Source organism: Centruroides vittatus, unplaced genomic scaffold, assembly GCF_030686945.1.
Source record: "Centruroides vittatus isolate TY-2023 unplaced genomic scaffold, ASM3068694v2 contig_926, whole genome shotgun sequence".
NCBI classification, from domain to species: domain Eukaryota; kingdom Metazoa; phylum Arthropoda; class Arachnida; order Scorpiones; family Buthidae; genus Centruroides; species Centruroides vittatus.
In genome coordinates, this window is record NW_027122612.1 from 3,365,655 (window position 1) to 3,389,962 (window position 24,308).

Consider the following 24,308-nt stretch of genomic DNA (forward strand, 5'->3'; position numbering starts at 1 on the left):
TTTTGAATTATTTGTGATTATAATTTTCTTTATATCTATAAAAATTTCAGTTTATAAAGTTTGAATTTCGTTTCAAATTAAAAAAAAAAAAAAAAAAAAAAAGAAGAAGAAGAATTTGTTGGCAACAAGAGCTATTCCAACAGAGGGCGTACGGTAGACATTTTGCATTTGGAGAGGAGGGACGTTAGTTTGGGCAACGTGAAAGCATTTTTGCAAATATGTTTAAAAAGTTTGTTGCTTATAATTCCGAATAAAATAATTTTACTTTCAATTTACATAATGGTTGGTAATACTAAATTATTTCAGATTTGACGAAAAGGATCATGTATCTGGAGTAACACAATTAAAGTCATCTGTTCAAAAAGCCATTAGGAGTAAAATCTTGGAACAGTTTCCATATCTTGAAGATTACATGAATCAGATTTTACCCAAGAAGGAGTCTCTTAGAGTCATCAAATGGTAATTGTATTAACTTAATTAGTATTGAATTTCACGTTTTTAATTCAAATATTCAGACAAATGGTAATGTATTAAATAAATCAATTCACTTCTTGCAAATATCAGTCGTTAAATTAAATATTTTTCCAAAATTTAAATTGTATGAATGAAAGAATCGCTTCTGGGATATCGTAACAGAACAGTTATGCCCATAAATGATGCAGTTGGGACCTTACCAGAGCTGTAGACCGTATCTGTAGAAGCAAAATAGTCAAAGGAACCGTACCTCTACGTGTGGCCTTTTGCAAGATACGTCTTACTGTAATGTCGTCGTGTTTAAAAAATTATTCCGATCTGAAGTAATGGTGGAGTCTAGCAAAAGAACTAATTTTGTAAATTTTATTTCACTGATTTGAATATCTACAATGATAGGTATTTTTTTGCCATTGTTAAGTTTTCTAAAGGTTTATTTTTTTGAACGGGTTTTACTATACAAAACCTATGAAAATCAGAATTGTGCAGTACCAAATTATTTTTTCTATTTTTGTATGTTTCTGTATGAACTTTATTTAGTTCTGTTTGAGTTTAGCTATATTCAGTCATGACTAACTCTGTGTTACTCCATCTTACACCAATTATTCCATCATGTACAGCCCACAAATTATCTGTGATTGTGGTATGGGGTGTATTCAAAATCTCAGCGCGCTGCCAGCGCTTCGCTGCCGGAAGTGACATACTGCTGGCGTTTCGGAGAGAACACGAATGCTGACTGCTGACTGCTGGAATATCCAGAAAGGTAAACAAGAAAAATGGCGGATGATATGGACTTGTACGTTTCGCTAAATTTGTTTTTGAACTTATTTAATGAGACCAACGTAATGAAAAATGAATATTTCGAAAAGAGAAAGAGGGATGAGAATTTTTTAATATCTGTAGGAGTTATAGAAGAAGAAGAAAAACCAAACAAGAAAAGAAAGAGGATTCGAATTGAAAATTATGTTTCAGACGTAGTATCTATGTACTCTGACAAAGAATTTAAAAGTCATTTTCGCCTATCGCGTACAACAGTAGAGGTAAGTACAATATATGTAGGGGAGAGTAGGACAATGCAAAACGGAGTACAATGAAACGTTACAAATTATAAGATGTGGGACAGTTTCAATTGAACATGTAAACAGTATTTTTTTGTTCAGAGAGGAACTTATAACTTATTTTTTTCAGATATATTTAAGTGTATGATTAGCATTAGAAAAGAAAAACCAATAAGAGTATGTTGCTTTTCTATCAGAAGAGATTGTTTTGCTAAAATAAATTTTTTTCTTTATTTTCTAATTTATATAATTTCAAAAAATACCTTTAGTTATTTTAATGAGTTTTGTTTTCAATTATTTTAATCAGTCAATGATTAAAATGATTGAAATAATATACAGTCAAACCTGTTTTTATGCGGGGGATAGGGACCGCATTAAAAAAGACGCATTAAAAAAAATCGCACGAAACTTCACGAATGGCTGTAAAAAATAGTTTTCGCAACACAATTAAAAAAATATTTTTTTTTATGCGGTCAACAGGGACTGCATAAAAAAAGTCTCACATAGAAAATAACTCAAAACCGTACGAAATAGAATTTATTGACAACAGATGTCAGCACTTGACTGCATCGTCTGGTCTATCGTCTGTTTTACATATTTTTGTCCAGGTGGTGTTTTGTTGACTAAAAAGTAAATTATTTCATTTTTTGCATATTCATGCAATAATATTACTATAATAAGTGCATTTATGCTATAATAAGTTTATTTAGCTATAATAAGTCAACGTGAGACATGACGAATCGCACGAGACTAGTCGCCAACTATACCGCACAAATAAAAAAATCGCACAAAAAAAACCGCATAAATTAAAAATTCGCATTAAAAAAAATCGCACATAAAAAGAGCGCATAAAAACAGGTTTGACTGTATATAAAATTAAATGTTTTATTAATGATGCAAAATAAACACTAAAGATAATTTTTTTTTTTTAATCAAAAATAATAATCATGCAATTTAGGGTTAAAAAAGGGATATTACAAGCAAATTTTATGTTTCAATGAACTCCACTCTCTCCTACACTTCATAACTATACCTTATTGTTATATTATTGCTTTCAAATAAAATAATGACAATAATTTTGCAGATACTTTTACAATGTCTTCCCAATCCAAAGGTGAAAACAAAGCCCCTAATTGAAAAAAAAAAATTTGCTTATATTCTTGTGGTTAGTTGGCAATCAGGAAACATACAGAGAAGTAGCTGACAGATTTGGGGTAACTGAAAGCCATGCACACGGTGTGTTTATGAAATATTGTGATCACATTTCAGCTTTGGCTACTAAATTTATTTGCTGGCCTATTGGTGAAGAAGCTGAAAGATCCATTCGAGCATTTGAAGCTCTACGACAAGTGCCTTTTCCTGGGGTAATAGGTGCCATCTATGGCACCTATGTCAAATTTTCGGCACTAAAGGAAGAAAAACATGAACATATCACTAGAAAACAAACTGCTGCTGTTGTGCTTCAAGCAGTTTGCAGAAGCAATTTGCTTTTTATTGATATATTTGCAGGATGGCCTGGATCATCAAATGACACAAGGGTGTTCCGAAATAGTCCTCTCTATTCCAAATTGGGAGATCCACAGTTTTTTCCAAACAATTGTCACATGATAGGAGATTGTGCATACCCTCTATCAAAATCACTCCTAACACCTTATCGTGATACTGGCTATTTAACAAGAAGAGAGAAAAACTATAACAAAGTTTTAAGCTCAAGTAGAGTTGTCATTGAGCAAGCTTTTGGCCATTTGTTTGGTAGATTCCGAAAACTAAGATATTTATATATCAGAAAGAGAGCTTTTGTTCCAAAAGTCATCACTGCCTGTTGTGTACTGCATAATTTTTGTATTATGCATAATGATCAGAGTACAGATGTTGAAATTGTTAGTGAAGAGAATGGTCTAGAAGAACTGGAAGAACCCCGCAGCACTTATTCAAATACTGATGGAACAGCTAAGAGGAACTTGATAGCAACTCAGCTGTTCTGAGACTGGGTGATGTTATTGGGCTGTATGTACTGCACAATACACTTTACTGTATGAATTTAATGTTTCAATGTAATAAAATATTGTTTGGAATGTATTATTTATTAAGTATTATAATTTTGTTGAGATGGATACTATACATAGTGTCTTGGTATGATACATCTACTTTAAACAGTTAAAATTTAAATTTCAGTGTCTTAAATAAAAAAAAATAACAATGCTTTTTATTAAAGTTATTCAAATTTGTTAATTTAAAAAATAATCTTTATACACTATTACCAATAGTTTATTTGTCAATTGTTGTCAACGGGTTAAAAAACTTTTAATAAATATATTTATAAAATTCTTGTTGAACAGACAAAAAGCAACTCTTTTTGAAATAGCCTAAGGTTGGCTAATTAATCTTCAGCATATGATGTCTGGACAAGAGATGATAAAAAGTCAGACTAGGTAGAATAATAATGCTTTATTTTAATAAATAAAAAATTAGCCAAGGGGCTACTTTAAAAAAAAAAAGAAAAAAAATTTATTACACATTCCTTTTATTTTTAATTAATTCAGACATTAGCATTCTGAGTTGCTGCAACTCATGCAGTTTTTTTTCTTCTATTTCCTTCACCTCCTTCCATCTCTGTTCATCCTTTGCGTCTCTCTTCACCATTTCTTCTAAAAACCATGCAGGGGGTTCCCGCTTTCTCTTACGGTTCTCCCTGGTAAGAGATGTCGAGGGACGGGGTGAGTCCAAGTTGAGAGAGTCTGATGTGTTACTTTCACTGTTAGTTGTGGCTGTATTTGCAGCAGGGGAGTTGGTGCCAGATGGATAAACAGCACTCACTGAGGTGCACGGAGAAGGTGATGCAGGAGAGGCAGTTGATGAGCTCAGATAATGAGGTGGAGGATTGTTATTTGTCTTTCCACCATACACTTCATAAAATTTATTAAAATGTTCCCATCTTATTTTCCCCTCTCCTGATGTTTTTAACTTATCCAAATTTTGTCTAAATGTGCACATTAAATTTCGCCATTTATGGCTATACTCCTCCCCTGAAAACATGAATCCTTTGTTTTGTAAGCCCCGCAAAATTTGGCTCCACAGTTTTGCCTTGGCAACTGGCTTCTGAAAGTCATTTTCTCTTTCTATCCTTGAATTGATTGAGATGTGTAGCTACATCAGACCATTCAACTGAAAAAAGAAAGTACTTCAATATTTAATATATTACTTATTATTTTGTATTTGTTAAATAAATTTTGAAATTGAATAGTCTCAATGTATTAAATAACTATACCCTTTTGTTTTTTTTTCTGATTATTTTTGTTTATCTCGGGCTGATCGCCTTTTTCAGCCTCTTCAAAATTGAATTGGACTCCATCTGCAAGTTCTAATAAATTTCCAAACAAATTAATACAAAAAATATAGCATTATATTATAAATATAGTATCCTTACATAAATATCTTACCAAATTCACCATCCTTTTCTACGACTCGAAAGATTTGAACAATTTTCGGTGTACTGATATTTAAATTCGATGGGATATCAATTTCTGAACTATGCTTCAAATCATTCAAATATTTTTGCATGTAGTTTGCATCTAAGGAAAAAAAAATGTCAAAAATATTACAGAATTAAGAGATTCGTTAATACATAACGAAATCAAGCCTAAGATTAACGTTAACTATAAAAAAAAAAGAAACTGGGGAGATTATCCGATTTGTGTTTAAGAAACTAAATTGATTACTTTTCTAGGTAAGATATAGCCTAGTTTTCTAATAATTATTTATTTTACTTTACTTTCTTTTTTGGATAGTTCTCCCACTTAAAATTAACGGTTTGATGATTTTATCCTGATGATGTGATACGTACGAAAAGAATTTTTAATTTTAATAAAAATTTTAATACATTTTAGTTTATATCATTGGATTATTTTTTGTGGCTTCCGCCATCTATAATTTTAATATAATAACAACTAAAAAAATATGTCTCACATATATAAATATGTTGGTATATTAAAATAATCTATTAATGTACTTACCTGATCTTAATTTATTCAATGTAAATTCATCAATGACTAAATTGAATTCGAAACCATCGACGTTAATCAAAGCCCTACCTAACTTCATGGTGGCTGCCATCTTGTTTGCTGACGTATCCAGCACTGAAAAAGACGCTTGCAGTTTGCTGGCAGCGTGCTGGAAGCAACAGGAAGTTGGCTGAGATTTTGAACAGAGGCGCTGAGAGGCGCTGGCAGCGCGCTGAGATTTTGAATACACCCATGGTGTCGTGTGATTGTTACATCAAGGGCGTCGCCAGAGGGGGGCAGAGGGGCAGTTGCTCCTCCCTAGACATGCGAAAAAAATTATTTAAATGCTAAGTCATTTATTGCCCGATTTATAATTCCCGCGCGATGCGACGTGAAACGCACACCTATGCGTGTTTATGTTGAATGTAAAAACAATGCCATGCATTTGTAATAAATATAATTTTTTTAAATCATAAAGTGAGCATTTAAAGAGAAATTTAATTATTCATGGTTGGAAACATACTCGCCGTGGTTGGTATATTCTCGATGCCAAAAAGGTGGCTTTTGTAAATATTGCACGTTGTTTCCGCCAAATCTGAGTTCCGTTAAAGGTGTATTAGGATCATTTATCGTAAAACCATTTCGTAAGTTTAATGATGCTCACGATCAATGCAAAAACCACATGAAAACACACTTTCATAAGGAGGCACTGGAAGCTGCTAGATCATTTTTAGGAAATTTGCCTGTCGATGTGCAACTCAATAAATACTCTCAGAGCCGTATTGAGGAAAATCGAAGAATTATAACATCGATTGTTTCTTGTATTACATTTTGTGGATCCCACAACTTAGCGGTGCGAGGTAAACATTATGGTGAAGGAATTCTTCAGGACTTGTACCAGCTGCGAATTGATGCGGGAGATGTGGTTCTGAAGAAACACATCGTTCATGGGAAGAAAAATGCAAGCTATCAATCGGTTGATATCCAAAATGAAATTATTAGCATTTGTGGAGATGTGCTTAAGAAAGATATTATAAAAAAAGTAAAAGAAGCAGAAGCATATAGTGTATTAGAAATAGCTGACATTTCTGGAACAGAACAGTTATCTATTGGACTGCGTTATTTTCATGAGAAAAACTACGAAGTCCAAGAAGTGTTTGTTGGATTTGTTGAGCTAAAAGGTCTGGAAAAGGCTATCGCACAAACCATTGATGAATTTTTGACAAAAGATAAACTTATTCCAGTAAAATGCGTTGGATTAGGATTTGATGGTTGTTCGACAATGTCCGGAAAAGAAGGTGGTGTACAAGCAATCTTACGCAAAAAATACACTAAAACTTTGTTCTTTCATTGTTCTTCGCACAAACTAAATCTAGTAATCAGTGATCTCAATGCTCTGCCTGAAATTCGGAACACCATAGGAACCACGAAAGACATTATTTCATTTTTTTGGGAGATCAATTTTGAGGAGGAAGTTAATACCTAATATTTCCACGCTCTGCGAAACAAGGTGGAGCGAGAAACATAAAACCATCAGAGTTTTTAAGGATAATTTTCATGTTATAATGGAGGCCTTAGAAACTTTATCGCGTGATGGAAACAGTGCGACTCGAAATCATGCATTCCAGCTCCGTGCCGCCGTTTCAAGAGTTTCGTTTATTCTATGCCTTTTGTTGATAGCCAAATACTCGGTTTTGATGGAACCTGTGGTAAACGTACTCCAGTCTGTAACTTTGGACGTGATCAAGGCTTCGCAGCACATTAAGAACATTATGCAATTGCTTAAAAGACACCGCGATGATGCCGATAAAGTCACAGATGAAATTTTAAGGGATACTTTTGTCATTGCAAAAACACTCGAACTGGAGGAGGACATGACATCAGTGCCGCGCATTTTTGGAAGTCAAAGTTATTGAAGCAATCATCCAGCAAGAAGTCCTTCAGAATACTGGAAAAGGTCTTTAATAATACCATACCTGGACTCCATTATTAATTCTCTTAAAAGACGATTTGCAAAAGAAAATAGGCCTACTCCATCATTCACATTATCTAAATTACACCCGGCGCAAATGCAAACCATGTCCATGGAAAGTCTCACAAAAGCTTGCCAAACTTTCTCTCAATTTTACGATTTACCAAACATAAAATACGAAATTGAACTGTGGCAACAACTGTGGGAGAATAAACCCAATGCAACTGAGCTGGCCGTTGTGGATGTTCTAAAAGAAACGAAAACTTTCTTTCCCGAAACGAGTAAATCGCTAAAAATTTTGATTACTTTACCGTGCACAATGTGTACTGTAGAGCGATCCTTTAGCAGCCTGAGACGGATGAAAACCTGGCTAAGAAGTACCATGGTGGAAAGTCGCCTCAATGGTCTTGCAATGATGAGTGTCCATAGAAAGATCATCAATGAGAACATAAAGGATTTTAATAATAAAGTAGTAGAAAAATTCACCAAAAACCCAAGAAGATTATGTTTTAATTAAAATAATCTTCTTAAGCTTCTTAAAATTTATGAATCGTTTTTATTTTACCTACATACAATTCATATCATCTATCAATTTATATCATCTTGCCCCCCCTGGCCCATTGGCTGGCGACGCCCTTGCTGTACATGTATTAGCTTTGATGGTTTTGGCATCAAGTTATTGTCAGCATATTTGCATTTCTTTCTTCTGTAGTAACAAAGTTGTATGTAGGAAGAAATAAAGTTTTCCTATTCAGTTTTTTTTATCTTTCTTATTTCACTTTTCAATACGATATTTGGTTATACATCAATTTTCTTTTTATTATATTTTGAAGGAAATTTTGCATAATTTGGCAGTCCCCCTGGACAACTTCTTAATGGACCCCCAGGGGGCCGCGGCCCCGTTAAGAATCACTGATTTAGAGGAGTCAAACTTTATAGAAAGTTAAATATTTTCTGTCTTTAAACTTACAGTAAATCCATTTAGTATTTTAAAAATAATTTAGTGCTTTTTTGATAAAAGTTTGAAATTAACAGAGTTGCCTTTAAATTTAATAGAACCTCATTGGTTTAAAAAGACTGCAAAATATTTCTATAATCTTTTATTCAAATATTATTGTTTACATAATTGGATTTTTATATATTTCATTACAAAAAAAGATTAATTTTAGATTTTTACAGTCATGATCATATTGAGATCCTTGTAAATGCAAGTGGTGAATTACTGTTTTTTCGTCAACGTGAAGGACCTTATATACCATGTTTGAGGCTTCTTCATAGATGTAAGTTATCTTACTACTGTTTATAAGTTTAAAAATATTTTAAATTTTTATAATGTTTCATTTGTATGTGTTTTATGTTTTTCCCTTATTCTGTGGGCAATAAGAGGTCCTTTCTATCATATCCATTATGAGGTGGCTAAGACCACAATGGCATTGCCAGATGGTGAGGGATGGAGCCCAACATATCATGAATGGAATACCCCAAAAATTTATGGGTTTTTTGATCCAATCAGATTCATTTCCAGGATACACAGGCATTGTATTTACAAGAAAAAAAATATTAAAGGAATATTTATATTTCTTTACTGATATTTAAGAAATATTTTCTGAAATTTAGAAGTAATATATTAAAATGGAAAAGTTATGTAATTTAAGATTAGTTAATGCTTCTGCTTTACTTTAAGAACTGTTTTCAAATGACAACATATTAAATATTTGTAAATATTAGAAAATTAGTAAAATATTCCTAGTTTTAAAATTTCGCTGGATGAAAATATTTTTTTATGAAATGAAAAGACAGTCGCTTCCAAAAAATTTTTAGTGGATCACCATTTATTTCCTTACATTGTTCAAGAATAAAAACTTTAGGACGACCCGACCTTCCTTTTTAGGCTTCACGGCCGCCCAGGAAACAATTCTATAAAACACAGGAAAAACTCCAATTAAAATTATAAAAATTTTCACAAATATTGGAATTGGTGACCTTACGACGTCTTGAGTTGCATCCATGTCTTCCAGTCGGGATTTTCGGACCTTATATCCACTTGTAAATTTGCGCTGTAAAATGTAGATTATCTTGTCCTCCCTCTGGCGGCGAATTATTATTAAATTTTTTAGTTTTAAAATTTCGCTGGATGAAATTATTTTTTATGAAATTTTCATTTCATAAAAAAATATTTTCATCCAGCGAAATTTTAAAACTAAAAAATTTAATAATAATTCGCCGCCAGAGGGAGGACAAGATAATCTACATTTTACAGCGCAAATTTACAAGTGGATATAAGGTCCGAAAATCCCGACTGGAAGACATGGATGCAACTCAAGACGTCGTAAGGTCACCAATTCCAATATTTGTGAAAATTTTTATAATTTTAATTGGAGTTTTTCCTGTGTTTTATAGAATTGTTTCCTGGGCGGCCGTGAAGCCTAAAAAGGAAGGTCGGGTCGTCCTAAAGTTTTTATTCTTGAACAATGTAAGGAAATAAATGGTGATCCACTAAAAATTTTTTGGAAGCGACTGTCTTTTCATTTCATAAAAAAATATTCCTATTTTGAACAAACTGAAGAAAACCTAGTCAGAATAATGTATAATTGAGTGCCAAATAAAACATGTTTCTTCCAAATAAAAATTATTTAACATATGTCATATAATTATTCTAAGACAGCGATTCTCAACCTTCTTAGCTCTGCGACCCCCCAAATAATAAATATAAATAAAATTAATATTTTGTGACCCCCACCCAAGGGAATAATAACAGTAAGCCTTACTATTACTAATTGAATTTTGACTTAATTATAAATGTAAATTTTTTAAAATATTATATAATCACATTGTACTAATTTTATACATTAAGTAAATATTGACAGTATAAAAAATGTAATATTATTATTCCTATTATTTTATGTCGCTGCATTTATAGTAACAGGTATGAACATGCATGTATGTTGTGTACATACATGAGCAATTTACAAGGTTCAACTTGATGTGTACATGCTCTTTGTGATTTGATCTCCTATAATATCCGCTGTGAGAGCATGTTTGAACATGCATATGGATGTGTTTGAACAAGTCGTGCTGTCACTAGTATAAAAGAGGCGCTGGCGATTGCACCACTTCAGTTAAGTTTCAAATGTGTGTGTCTGGTGCTTTTATTTTAGTGTGCAGTCAATTGTGAAACTGACTTGTTCTTTTTAATTACTAATGCAAAATGGATAAATTTGTGAAAAAACGAAGTGAGCCATCTACATCCAGTGAATTGGTTGGTAAAAAGACAAGGTTGTACAATGACAGTTATTTAAATTATGATTTCACCTCATTGGATGGAAAGCCACAGTGCGTTGTTTGCTTTCAAGTTCTCTTCAATGAAAGCATGAAACCATCAAAATTAGTTCAACACTTGGAAACTAAACATCCAGCTCATAAAAACAAACCCTTGGAATTTTTCAAAAGAAAATTACATACCTTGAGAAATTAACAAACTTCTATTTGTAAGTTATGCCACACTGATTAAAAGTGTACTTGAAGCATCTTATCTTGTAGCATTAAGAGTAGCTAAGATATCCAAACCCCATACAATTGCCATAAACCTCATATTGCCAGCTGCAATTGATATGGTCAGTGTTTTAATAGGTGTGGAAGAAGCAAAAAAATTGAAAAACATTCCGCTTTCTAACGAACAATTCGGAATCGATGACACGACTGACGATGTTCACGATCAGATAATTCAGCAAGTAAGTTCGAGTGAATTTTTTAGTATTCAATTTGATAAATCAACAGATGTAGCAAACATGTCTCAGTTCTTATATTTTGTGAGATATGAATGCAATAGGGACACATCAATCAAAGAAAATATGTTGTTTTGCAACAGGACAATGTCTTTTTGATGTTTTTTATGAAGCTACAAGAAACTATACTAACATAGATTAGACAAAATGTATTGCAGTATGTAGTGATGGTGCAAAGGCAATAACAGGAAAGAACAGTGGATTAATGAAAATATTAAGAGATCGTCTTATGCCAAGGACGGAATGGACGCACTGCTTCCTTCACAGACATGCTCTTGTCACAAAAAATATGCCAGAAAATCTCAATCAAATTCTTTGTGCAGCTGTAAAGTTGGTTAATTTTATTAAAAGCCAACCGTTACAATACAGTCTGTTTGCTAAACTATGTGATGAAATGGACGAAAATAAAAAATCTCTTCTTTTCCATACAGAAGTTAGATGGTTATCGCGAGGGAAAGTGTTAACCCGGGTATTGGGATTGCAAGATGAATTAATATTTTTCCAGGATAAACAAATGCCATTCTCATGGCATTGTTTTTACAGAATAATGAGTGTATGATGATGTTGGCTTACTTAACTGATGTATTTTTGCATTTAAACAACTTGAATGTGAATTTACAAAAATGTGGTAAAAACATTTTATTAATGACAGACAAAGTTTGTGCGTTCATTAAGAAGCTTGATATCTGGATTATTCGCCTTCAAAGCAAAAATTTGGATATGTTCCCACTCACTTCGGATTATATTGAGAAGAATTTGAATGAACTAGACACTATTATTCACCACAGTTTGGATTGCATGAAGATGCATTTGCATGAGCTAAAAACTCAGTTAACAGAGTATTTTCCGGAAGATAAAAATGATTTCTTGAAGAGATAGGTACTGAATCTGTTTAGTGAAAATGTTGCTGCTGCTAAATTACCAGTTGAGATTCACGACCAGCTCATCAAAATGTCTGCCGACAAAACGCTACAACTACAATTTACATCTGAAAATTTAAATACGTTTTGGCTTGCTCGTCGACATGAATATGGAAATTTAGTCACAGAAGCATTGAAAATATTAATCCCTTTCGCCATGTCTTATCTCTGTGAAAAGAGTTTTTCGTCTATGGTTGCACTAAAAACTAAATACAATTTGCTTTTGTGTGTTTCTAACGTAGATCCATGTATGGAGAAAATTTTAAATGAAAAACAAATGCAACCATCACATTAATTTCTTTTCTTTACATGTGTGCTTATTGTAAGTAAAATGTTTATCAGTTTATAATAAATGATTTTTTTCTTGTAAAATGATTTCATTATTGTTTTGTAACTTCCAGGTTGAGAAATGCTGCTCTAAAGAAATCACTTTTATAACCTGCAGATATGATGATTGTTTTTATCATCTTCTCCAATCCAATCTCACCAATCCTCCATTCTCTCAAAAGTTTGAGCAATGCAAATATATAACTTAGAACATACTATCAATTGAGATTGTGTTTTAAGATTGTTTAATAAACAAAATAGTTTATATTATTTAATAAAATATAAAAGTGTATAGCATAGTTTATTTGATACAACTACATTTACAATGTTTAATTATATTGTGGCAAACGCCACCCTTCACAAATGAACCTCGGGTGCTGAGTCATCACTTCCTGGAACAAGTTTGAACTCACCCAGCAAGACTGTTGGCTGTTAGTTATTCTATGTTAGCTGTGTCGCCGAGACGTACCATATACAGTGGAACCTCGCCTAATGAGCATAATTCATTCCAGAGTCTTACTCGTAATGCGAAACACTTGTTAAGCGAAACAATTTTTTCCATAGAAATTAATATTAGAAACCAATTAACTTGATTAGAGGTAGGCAGTTATGTTTCCATCTTGTATTAAATTTAATAATTATAAATAGTTAATTTTTAATTCAGACATTTCTAAAATTTAATTTGGAATCGTTTATTAAATTTAACGATCCAAGAATTTGGCATATCATTTGGCGTGTTTATTATATAATGGGCTATGGTTGTTGATGTTTATAAGTAATATGTGTGAACACAAGTTTGGAAAAATATGTGATCACAAGCGATACTAAGATGCTAGTGGAAGGAGTGCTAAACACAGACTGATGGAGCATGCCGCATGCGCACAATTCGGGACTTCCCCTCTCCTCATCACTCGTTATGCAAAATATCGCTTGTTAAGCAAGGCAAATTTTTACAATTTGTTTTGCTTGTAATGCGAGGTGCTTGTTAAGTGAGGTTCAACTGTATGTGAGGAAGACAATAAACTCTGTTTTGTTACAATCTCGTCTCATTGGTTTTTATCGTGCGCAGTGAGGAAAAGTAAAGCAATAGTAATAAAAAACCTCACAATATTATATCTAGCAAAGTTATTAAATTAGTTGATAAAAGATTTAAAATTATAAATATATGTTTTAATATTTATTTAGATCCATTTATGTGTCCTTGGGAACAAGTGGATAAAGGAGCAATTCGTTTTGTTTTAAGTGGTGCTAATATAATGTGTCCTGGTCTTACATCTCCTGGAGCTAAAATGGTTTCAGTGCCAAAAGGAACAGTTGTTGTATCCTTTAAAATTTTTGTTATTTCTTTTTTTAAGATAGAATTATCTATATAAAAATATTATAGCTTCTGAACAACTAGTTATTTATCATAATTGTTTTGTAAATAATAATAGTTAACTATATAAAGAAAAAGTTGCACATTTATACAAATTTGACAATATTTTAAACACAGAAAAATAAATAATATCTGTGTTGATATCATTTAAAAGAATTAATGTATAAATAACAATAACAGTGATCAATACACATCAAGTTGTACAATTATCGTTATCCAAATACAGAAATATTTAACCAAAAGAAAATTTCTGTGTTTGTCGCAACTATTTCAGTAAGTTGAACATAAATTGAATATCCACTATATACATTTATAATAACTTATCACAACAGACATTTAATAAAAATTTGGATATAAATGTCAAATTAGGATGGTGATTGTGCAACTATTTATTGAACATATGAAAGATTATATTGGTTGAAATTTTTAGTATCATTTGTTTAAAGTAAAATAAATGTGGTTTCTGATTCAAAATTAAATTCCACAATGAAGAGCCTCATTGCAAAGAAAAAATCTTAGTAACCAGGTGATAAATGTGAAATAATTAATAGTCACAGAAAATGTCATTATAAGTCATGACAACTATACAGGTGTATATATATATATATACTTCATAACATGCTTGAAAATCTGTATTTTTTTAAATTTTTAGTATTTTTCATTTGCATATGGATATGAAAAAAAATATTCGATAATGAAATAGTATTAGTTTATATTATATTAACATTCAAATAATTGTAAAAGAGAAAATTTCACTGAAAATAATATTTTAATGGCATTTTCTCTTTTGCATATGATAAACCAAGCCATACTTAAAGCACTTTCAAGTATAACTTTATCAGGAAGATGGCTTCTATAATCAAGTACAACTATAAAAATCAAGGATAGTTGTTCTGAGATTAACGTTGCATATTAATTTCAAGAAATCTCGAAATTAATGTGTAGTATAAATAAATAAGAAGAATATTAATAATTTTCTGTTGTTTTTTTTATTAAAGCTCGAAAAGTGATAAGAATAGTTTACATTTATAGAATGAATCAGAAGAGATTTTTCTTACAAATTAGCCATTTTCAAAAATGAAGAAAATAATTTCAGTTTCTGTATTTTGGAAGGAGCTAGAAACATTAACTACAGAGACTCAGATGTCTTCCCCAACCTTGAAAATGACTAATTTGCAAGAAAAGTCTTTCCTGAATGTGAAATATTTGTATCGTTGTTCAAGCTCGGCATTAATAATTTAAAATTTTCGGCCATTTTATCATTTTTTTATTTTATTATTTATATTGCATATTAATTTAGAGGTGTTGCTCAAGATTACAAAAATGTTTGATTTCTATACAGTCATGTTTGATTATAGAAGCCATCTTCTTGATAATGATGTTATACTTAAGTGTTTTAAGTATAATATAGATAATTGTGTTTTCTATTTCAGTTGTGTTAACTCCTATAAGCATTGTTGTTGAAAAAGTAATTTGCTACAACTTAATCTTTTTATTTTAAAGTATTTTATAATTGATTAACAAATTTACAGTGAAAATAATAAAATGTATTTATTACAGAATATAAATATATAATTCGTTATTTATTATTATTGCCATGAAAGTTAATATTTTAATTCTGAGAAAATAATCCTTGATTAATTATCAGGCAATAATGGCAGAAGGTAAGCAGCATGCATTGGCAGTAGGTATTACTTCTATGTCTACTGATGATATGTAAGTATTCTTTTAATTTAAGTAAAATAGTAATAATTAGTTTGTATATATTTGTATGTAGAGTGATGATGCTTATATATTTTTAACCAGTTCATTCAAGCTGTATCATGAGATTTTGTATTGTTAGATATCTAATGTCCTTAAAATGATTTCTCAACTCTCTTTTTTCCTAATCAGAATGGAAACTATAAAGTTCTATAAATAATATAGGCCTAAACATCATTTGTATTGATTGTTGTTTAAGTTAAATGTAGGCCTAATTGTTTTAGTTGACCACTGGTCAGTTAATTTTGTCATGGATTTTATCATACTATAAATCATTTATGATATCATAAATATATCATAATTCACCGATCATGTTATAATTAAAATATTTTTGCATAATGCATAAAGTCATGTTATTTGCAATGACATTATCATAACTTATTGGGCTGCAATTTGAAAAAAATTGAAGGCCTATAAATTCCCATTGTTGTTCATCTGTCCTTCCTTAATCTCGAGAATGGAGTTAGACAGCTGAAAGTCAAGACCAGATATGGAAAGCTTAGGGGCAGTAGGCCCTGATTAACTATGTACGAACTTCCTGTTTTCACTGGAAGTCATGTTAAATCAATTCAAAACTTTTCTCCTGAAAGGAGGGAGTTAATGACCAGCACAACTATTGCTAATGGAAAAGTATGATGTACAGGGACAATACACTACTAATTTGAGGTGGAGAGCAAATATTTTATATTTTAAATGAATGAAATTTAAAAATTGTAGCCCTGGATTGTGACATTGTCACAATAAATAATTGCTCGTTATTGGGGTTTCTCATTTCCCGGTCTTTTGGCTGTCCCAGGATTTTGGGAAAAGGTAAACTTGTTAAGATGTCTTGAGAAATTTGTTTATACTTCATCCCCACAAAGTATACAATATACCATCATCTACAAAGTAGAAGCTGTTCTTCCCATTGGAAGGTGCTGGACCTCTCAAAAGATGGTGCATATTGTCTTGACGAAACTATACACCATTCCAATGTTTCTGGTAATGCCATCTTTAAAGATGGAAAGTGCCGAGTGGAATTTTGTTGGCCAGACCTTTGAACAAATGAAAACTATGGCAAACTTTTCAAGCTTTTATTAAAAAAATCAAATATAACAAATATTTTTAGTGGAACCATTCTTTCCAGGACTTTTCCTGAGAACAATTTCCTTTTTTTCCCTTCTTCTTCTTCTTTTAGTGTAATCTTTGTTCTTTGTTCCAAAAAATATCATTCATTCCACTTGCAATAATATATTTGTATAATCTTTGAATGACTGTGAATAATTATTCAATAATTATCAGTCAATATAAATAAAAAATTATTATTATACAAGATAAAATTAAATTATTATTTTAAGTTTAAATCAATAAATAGTTTACTTTGTTTATATTAAACTTTTCAATTATATGTATTTGGTTAAATAGTTGTTTATTTATAAATTTTGAAGTGAAATATTTGCAATATTGTATAAAAGTATTTTAAAACTTTATTTTCAGATTAAAAATTAATAAAGGAATAGGTGTTGAAAATGTCCACTATCTAAATGATGGATTATGGCAGATGAAACCAGTAAAATAATTATTATTTTAACAAATTTGATAGTAAAAAAAAAAAATATAAACTCTTTTGCTAAATTAACATCAAACTACACTGAAAAATAAAATTTTGTTACTTCTATATGACTGTATTTCTTAAATAGAAAATCTTTTTGTTTAAACATTTGTATTGGAACAAAATACAAATCGATTTACATAAAGTATGTAAAACTTTAATTATAGGTTGATTTTAACTGACTTAAAAAAAAAAAAAATGTGCTCCTTATTATGGATATTGTTATTTATAATTGAAAATTATTTAAAGTGATTGAAGAGTATTATAAAAAAAATTATCGGAAGCAATTTAAATAAGAATTCATTTGAATTTTGTGTGAATTATTTATCATTGATGGCTGCAGATGTTAATTGATACAGATCACATTTATTGTTTGTAAAATGAAAACAGAAGAATGATGATTCAAAAGTAATTACCGAAAATAAATTATTGATTTTTGGAACTATTTTTGTACTTCATGAGGGTTGATTGATAAATAAGATTTCCTATTGAAGCATTCTATGGAGTGTAGGAAGAGAAACATGAGGCCTATTACACCAGTGGTTCTGAAACTGCGGTCTGCACACCTCCAGATGATTATTTTAATATATAATATACAAATTTATCACAATGTTATATCTTAATGACATTTTTGAAGAATAAAAGTTCGTTTTTATAAAATTTTATAATTTATTTATGTTAGTTTTTGAAAATTTTTCTTAAAACATCAAAAAAACAATATAAGATCTCAATATTATTTTTTATTGACTAAGAGCTAACAGCTGAAAATATAGTCTGCCAAAATATAACATTTATAAAAGAGTCAAAGTTTTGGAACCACTGCATTATAGTTTAGTAGCTCTGAGTATCTAGTCTCTTTGCAAGAAGTCTCGCATCATTGTGTTGCATCTGTGTATAACAAAGTTAAACATGATTTCACATTCCTCATAGTATGAGGTGATTTAATTTTTAGCATTGAAAGGATATACACAAAGAAAGAAACACTCAGTTTGGTTAAGTATTGTGAAATTTGGGCAAAAAACTGGCATACAAACTGCAAAATATATACTAAAACACACCAATTTACACCTAAATGCTACTTCCAGCAAATGAACAACAAAAACTTTAATGTTCAAATGTTTTCGGCCGTCTTTCAGAGCCCCTTGTCAGGAAAGAAATTGATTCAAATATAAAAACTGTTCTATCTTTTAACCGTTTTCGAACATAGTTATGTTCTAATTTTTAACATTTAAACGTATACAGTTATCGTTTCTTTTCTTTCGAAGACACAATGTAGTGACGTAAACTTAAACACTGGGCGAATTTTTCATCCTTTTTATTCGGTTGGAACGCTTTATTATTACATAACGCGTTTCGGGCCGATGCCCCTCTTCAGCCAACTAAACATTAAAAAGTAAGAGATGGCTATATACAAATATTTAAAATAAATACCGCGACAGTATACATAATTAGTTTTTAGAGGTTATTACCTTCTAAATCCTGGTGGTGAGAGCTTGTATACCATTAAAAGCTGGTCCGTACCTCATTCGGTAGTTTAGACGGATGTAATAGTCCAAGGGTACGAATCTTTATAAAATTCGGTAAAAAAGTTGAGTATCAGTCTGTAGAAGTATACTGGGTTATTCTTCACAAATCGTATTCGTGAAACCATACCTGGAATTCGTCTGCCGGTGTGTTGTCTACCGCTGATCTCGTACTCCTCCACCTCAACTGCGGAGTACGATCTGTTTCTAAATTTGCATATATCTGGTCGAGCATCAGCAGGGGAATATTCCTTTTTAATAGGTTTCTTTTCCAATAAAATTATTCGGGGACCTGGCGGTGATTTTTTAGAACTCATCAGTACACAGCATGTGGCCATTGCTATTTTTTCCGTTTTTAATATTTTTAATATCTGTCGCTATGCAAATGACATAACATCAGATCTTAAAACTGTTTTTTATTTTATAGTATATTTTATAGTAGTTTAATCCAATTTTCATTAATTTTTATGCTTAGATTAGTATTTATACAGGTCTTATTTTTATTTTTAATGATTTCTACACTTTCTTTGAATTTCCTGTTGTATGTCTTCTTTTCTCTATGTAGAATGCTTGTTTTAGTATCATCGATTTTACAGTTATTTAACACACAATGGTCATGGAATACTGAGTTTAGTCTGTTGTACTTTAAATCGGCTATATGTTCTTTCACTCTTATTTTGAGTTTTCGTTTTGTTTCTCCTATATAGAAGTTGGTATTTTCGCAAGTACATGGTATCTTATAAACTATGTTTTTCATATCGTCTTTTTTTATCTTCTGTTTCTTTTTTCTTTGTTTGGCTTTAAGTCTAGATAACAAGTTTACGTATTTTGGAGCAAGTTTTATATTATTTTTCCTCATATCTATGTCGATTTCTTCGTAAAGGTTCCTAATGTATGGGAAGCTGGCATATATATATAAAACAAAACATCTTTAACATGGAATACCGAGAAATACAGAATAGAACTAGTAAAGAAACTAATAAACTCAAATACATCATCGAATTGAAGAAAAAGTTTGCCCTAGACGGGTACCCAACCAGACTGATTCATAAATGGGAAAATAAAATTACTAGTAACCAAACAAAAATAAAAGATAAAAAAACCGAATCGAAACCAAAATATGCCAGCTTCCCATACATTAGGAACCTTTACGAAGAAATCGACATAGATATGAGGAAAAATAATATAAAACTTGCTCCAAAATACGTAAACTTGTTATCTAGACTTAAAGCCAAACAAAGAAAAAAGAAACAGAAGATAAAAAAAGACGATATGAAAAACATAGTTTATAAGATACCATGTACTTGCGAAAATACCAACTTCTATATAGGAGAAACAAAACGAAAACTCAAAATAAGAGTGAAAGAACATATAGCCGATTTAAAGTACAACAGACTAAACTCAGTATTCCATGACCATTGTGTGTTAAATAACTGTAAAATCGATGATACTAAAACAAGCATTCTACATAGAGAAAAGAAGACATACAACAGGAAATTCAAAGAAAGTGTAGAAATCATTAAAAATAAAAATAAGACCTGTATAAATACTAATCTAAGCATAAAAATTAATGAAAATTGGATTAAACTACTATAAAATATACTATAAAATAAAAAACAGTTTTAAGATCTGATGTTATGTCATTTGCATAGCGACAGATATTAAAAATATTAAAAACGGAAAAAATAGCAATGGCCACATGCTGTGTACTGATGAGTTCTAAAAAATCACCGCCAGGTCCCCGAATAATTTTATTGGAAAAGAAACCTATTAAAAGGAATATTCCCCTGCTGATGCTCGACCAGATATATGCAAATTAGAAACAGATCGTACTCCGCAGTTGAGGTGGAGGAGTACGAGATCAGCGGTAGACAACACACCGGCAGACGAATTCCAGGTATGGTTTCACGAATACGATTTGTGAAGAATAACCCAGTATACTTCTACAGACTGATACTCAACTTTTTTACCGAATTTTATAAAGATTCGTACCCTTGGACTATTACATCCGTCTAAACTACCGAATGAGGTACGGACCAGCTTTTAATGGTATACAAGCTCTCACCACCAGGATTTAGAAGGTAATAACCTCTAAAAACTAATTATGTATACTGTCGCGGTATTTATTTTAAATATTTGTATATAGCCATCTCTTACTTTTTAATGTTTAGTTGGCTGAAGAGGGGCATCGGCCCGAAACGCGTTATGTAATAATAAAGCGTTCCAACCGAATAAAAAGGATGAAAAATTCGCCCAGTGTTTAAGTTTACGTCACTACATTGTGTCTTCGAAAGAAAAGAAACGAAAAGAAAATACAAAACACGGTTTCCTCAAGATAGAGTATACAGTTATCATTATTGTGAAATTTTATGAGCATTTAGAATAAGGCTGGAAAGAACTGCCTTTTTCTTATGACACAATAACACAAGACTGTATTATAATGAGGAAACAGCAAAGATACTTAAGAACAAAATTACAGATTCTGTACTCCCATTTATAACTATGCTACCATTAAATTTCCAATTGTTCCTAAGACTAAAGATGTTGAAACAGAAATGCTTTTCATTGGATTGTCAAAGCTCAAACTACGGGAATGGATTAAGAAAAACAGATATTTGTGATCTACGAACTGAATTTTCATGTATGCAAAAGTAGATTTAATGTTTAGAAGGATGAAGTGATGATTAAAATGATTTTTATTACTATTAAAACTGATCACATTATTCTACCTCTTCTCAAACTAATTTCACAAAAATGGAGACCTTATACTTCTGATAAATAGCACAGAGTTCATCAGAAGTATATACAACTTTGGCGTGAGTGTACTTTTATTTTAATGGAGACCTTATTTTTCAACCAACCCTTGAATTTTTTAACTCTAAAGAGTATATACATTTATTAAAAAAAACTGTAGTAACTCAAAAGTTTTAGCTTTGGAAAAAACTTTACCATCCTACATGATTGAATATCTTCAAATTTATACTGTATAAAACTTGTAAATTTGAAGATGCTTGTCATTGTACATTATTTTACGTGTTATACTTTATTAATGAATTGAACTGAGTTTTAATGATTAATGAAGTGTAACAGATGGAATGTAAAGAATTTAGACATTCTAAGTTTAATGGAAGTTCAAACTTAATGATCATGACTTTAATTCATAAAGATAAAATGGACTGAAGATATTTCAGATGTTTACTAAATTATTGAATAAACTGGATTTATAAACTTTTTAGATTGGACGTACTTACTAAGCATAACAACTTTCTGTGAAATTATACTTTATAGTAATTTTTAACACCATAGCCAAACACTATCATTGAACAGTTGTAGTATGTTTCTTACCACAATGAAATACCGATAAAAAAAATTGTATATTTGGTTAATATTAATACAAAGTGAAATATGCTTTCTTTCATAAAGATCTGAATTATTTTTCTATTATATGTTAAAAGTATGTAATTTGAGATTTTCACATTAGTTTCTCCCAAGTGTCTCAAGATGTCACTGATTGAATGCAAATTAAAATTACGCTTTATACTGCATCAAATTGCCCCAAGAACGATAGCTGAGACCACTATTATGAACATTTAAGTGTATCATCATACTTTTTCAATGAAAAAACAATTACAAGAGAAAGCAGTACACTTTTTTAAAATTAAAAATAGTCATATTGTGAAAAAATTCTTATGACTTAACTCAAAAACAAATATTTAGATTATTTACTGATATGCCTAACAGTTTGTTATAAATAAGGATTAAAACTGTCAAATAATTCAAATAAGTTTCTACTATGTTATGCTTCTTGTCTAGTCTTGTTATATACTTGAGCACTATGTTGGCCTTTCCTTATTGCTAGACTTATTACACTGTTCAATGACAGTGTAATAAGTCTAGCAATAAGGAAAGGCCAACATAGTGCTTAAGTATATAAAATAAGTTTAACGAAAATTAAACAAAATATTTAACATAGATAAAATTGATCTTTAATAACTGAATTGAAAATTACGCATTTTCATTTAAAAATAAACAAATATTTAATGCTTTTAAGTATTACTATCATGTAGTAGCACCTAGATTTATTGCAAAAAACCATAAAACATCTGCTGTAAGTAGGGTTTCTCAAACGGGATCCCGGTTGTTTTTTTTAACCCGGGAAATCCCGCAAATTTCTTAAAAATTCACTTTTTTCTTATTTTACGTTAAGGTTGAGGAAATTTTGCAAATAGAAAGTATAATTAACTCATAAACTGTCAGAATACATTTGTATTTATTAATTTTAAACCTACTTATTAGATTTTTTTTTTAATTTTTGCTTATGGCACGTCACAAATGGTCAATAATCAATACGTAGCTTATTTGTGGCAGGACACTCAAAATTCTTTACCAGTAATATCTGGAATAATTGTGCTTATGCTGTCTTAATTTTTAACCATGCCCAGTAGCTTCAATGACTGCGTAACGCCAAGTTGTGCAAATTGGGCAAGGATACAAACGAGTACGAAGTCAGCGAGTATGAAGTTTTTCTTCATAATCTGATTATTAAAGACAAACGAACTGCCGAATTATTGGGCTATGATGTTTCTATTAAAGTAGTCGAGGTAGACAAATCAAGAATACTAGGGAACAAAAGTACTACAATCTCAAAAACAAACTAGAAATCTTTCAGGATACAGGTGAAAAACAATATTTGTCTTCTCTTAAATGCATTAAACACAATTCCGATCAAATCAATTGAATCGGAAAAGGCATTCTCGGTAGCGAGACTTTTCATTACTAAAATAAGAATTAGATTGAGTGATCGGAGTATTGACCTGACCATCTTTGCTTTTTAAAATCTTATAAAAATTTACAATATTTTGTATTATATTTTATTTAAAAAATCAAAAATTACCTTCTAAGTTAGAAGTTTGATCTAAATTCATTTTTCTTTGACTTTGAATTGAGTTGAAAATTTATTTTTTGTTGTTGTATGCAGTTTCCAGCAAACTTCAATAAATTTTTTCTATTTGTGAAAATTTCTATGTAATTCAAAGGTAATTTTTAATATATATCTTACACAGCATTATTAATATGATTTTGGAGGTTGCAGAACGTATTAAATTACTTTAAAAAATGAAAAATAATTATATCATTTGATTTCATGATATTTTGTATATCTTAAAAATAATTTTGTCCCGGAAAACAGTTCACTTTTATCCCGGAATCCCGAGACAAGCAAAAGACTGGAAAATGAGAAACCCTAGCTGTAAGTCATAACTGTAAACTGATGTATATATAATACCATATTGCTTATCAGGATTAAGTTAATTTTAAGGGTCTATTTACACATAACAGTAAGCATCGATAAATATCACACACAGCCAGAGTTTTCATGTATGACACTTGTATGATTGACAGAATACAGAACGTGTCGTAGATGAAACTCTGATTGGCTATGTATGATATTTATCTATGTTTATGCACCAAACGGTCACTGTGCCGGCACGTCACTGTTGTGTGTAAATCGACCCTAAAACTTTTC

The 24,308-nt window shown here is 30.8% G+C and overlaps 1 protein-coding gene across 1 annotated transcript; it reads left to right on the forward strand.

Moving 5' to 3' along the window:
• Window positions 1-125: 125 nt before the first annotated feature.
• Window positions 126-17,921, forward strand: MCTS1 (malignant T-cell-amplified sequence 1 homolog). The gene is made up of 6 exons (XM_067281729.1): window positions 126-229; window positions 307-459; window positions 8,682-8,782; window positions 13,720-13,853; window positions 15,558-15,625; window positions 17,147-17,921. The coding sequence occupies exons 1-6, from the start codon at window positions 219-221 to the stop codon at window positions 17,226-17,228; spliced, it is 549 nt and encodes a 182-aa protein (XP_067137830.1). The 5' UTR covers window positions 126-218; the 3' UTR covers window positions 17,229-17,921.
• Window positions 17,922-24,308: the final 6,387 nt, after the last annotated feature.

What these genes read in the sequence shown, in the direction of transcription:
- MCTS1 (XM_067281729.1), top strand. An exon ending in TTTGAGGCTTCTTCATAGAT is followed by an intron (nt 8,783 to 13,719) that starts GTAAGTTATCTT and finishes ATATTTATTTAG; the next exon opens with ATCCATTTATGTGTCCTTGG. An exon ending in TGCCAAAAGGAACAGTTGTT is followed by an intron (nt 13,854 to 15,557) that starts GTATCCTTTAAA and finishes ATTAATTATCAG; the next exon opens with GCAATAATGGCAGAAGGTAA.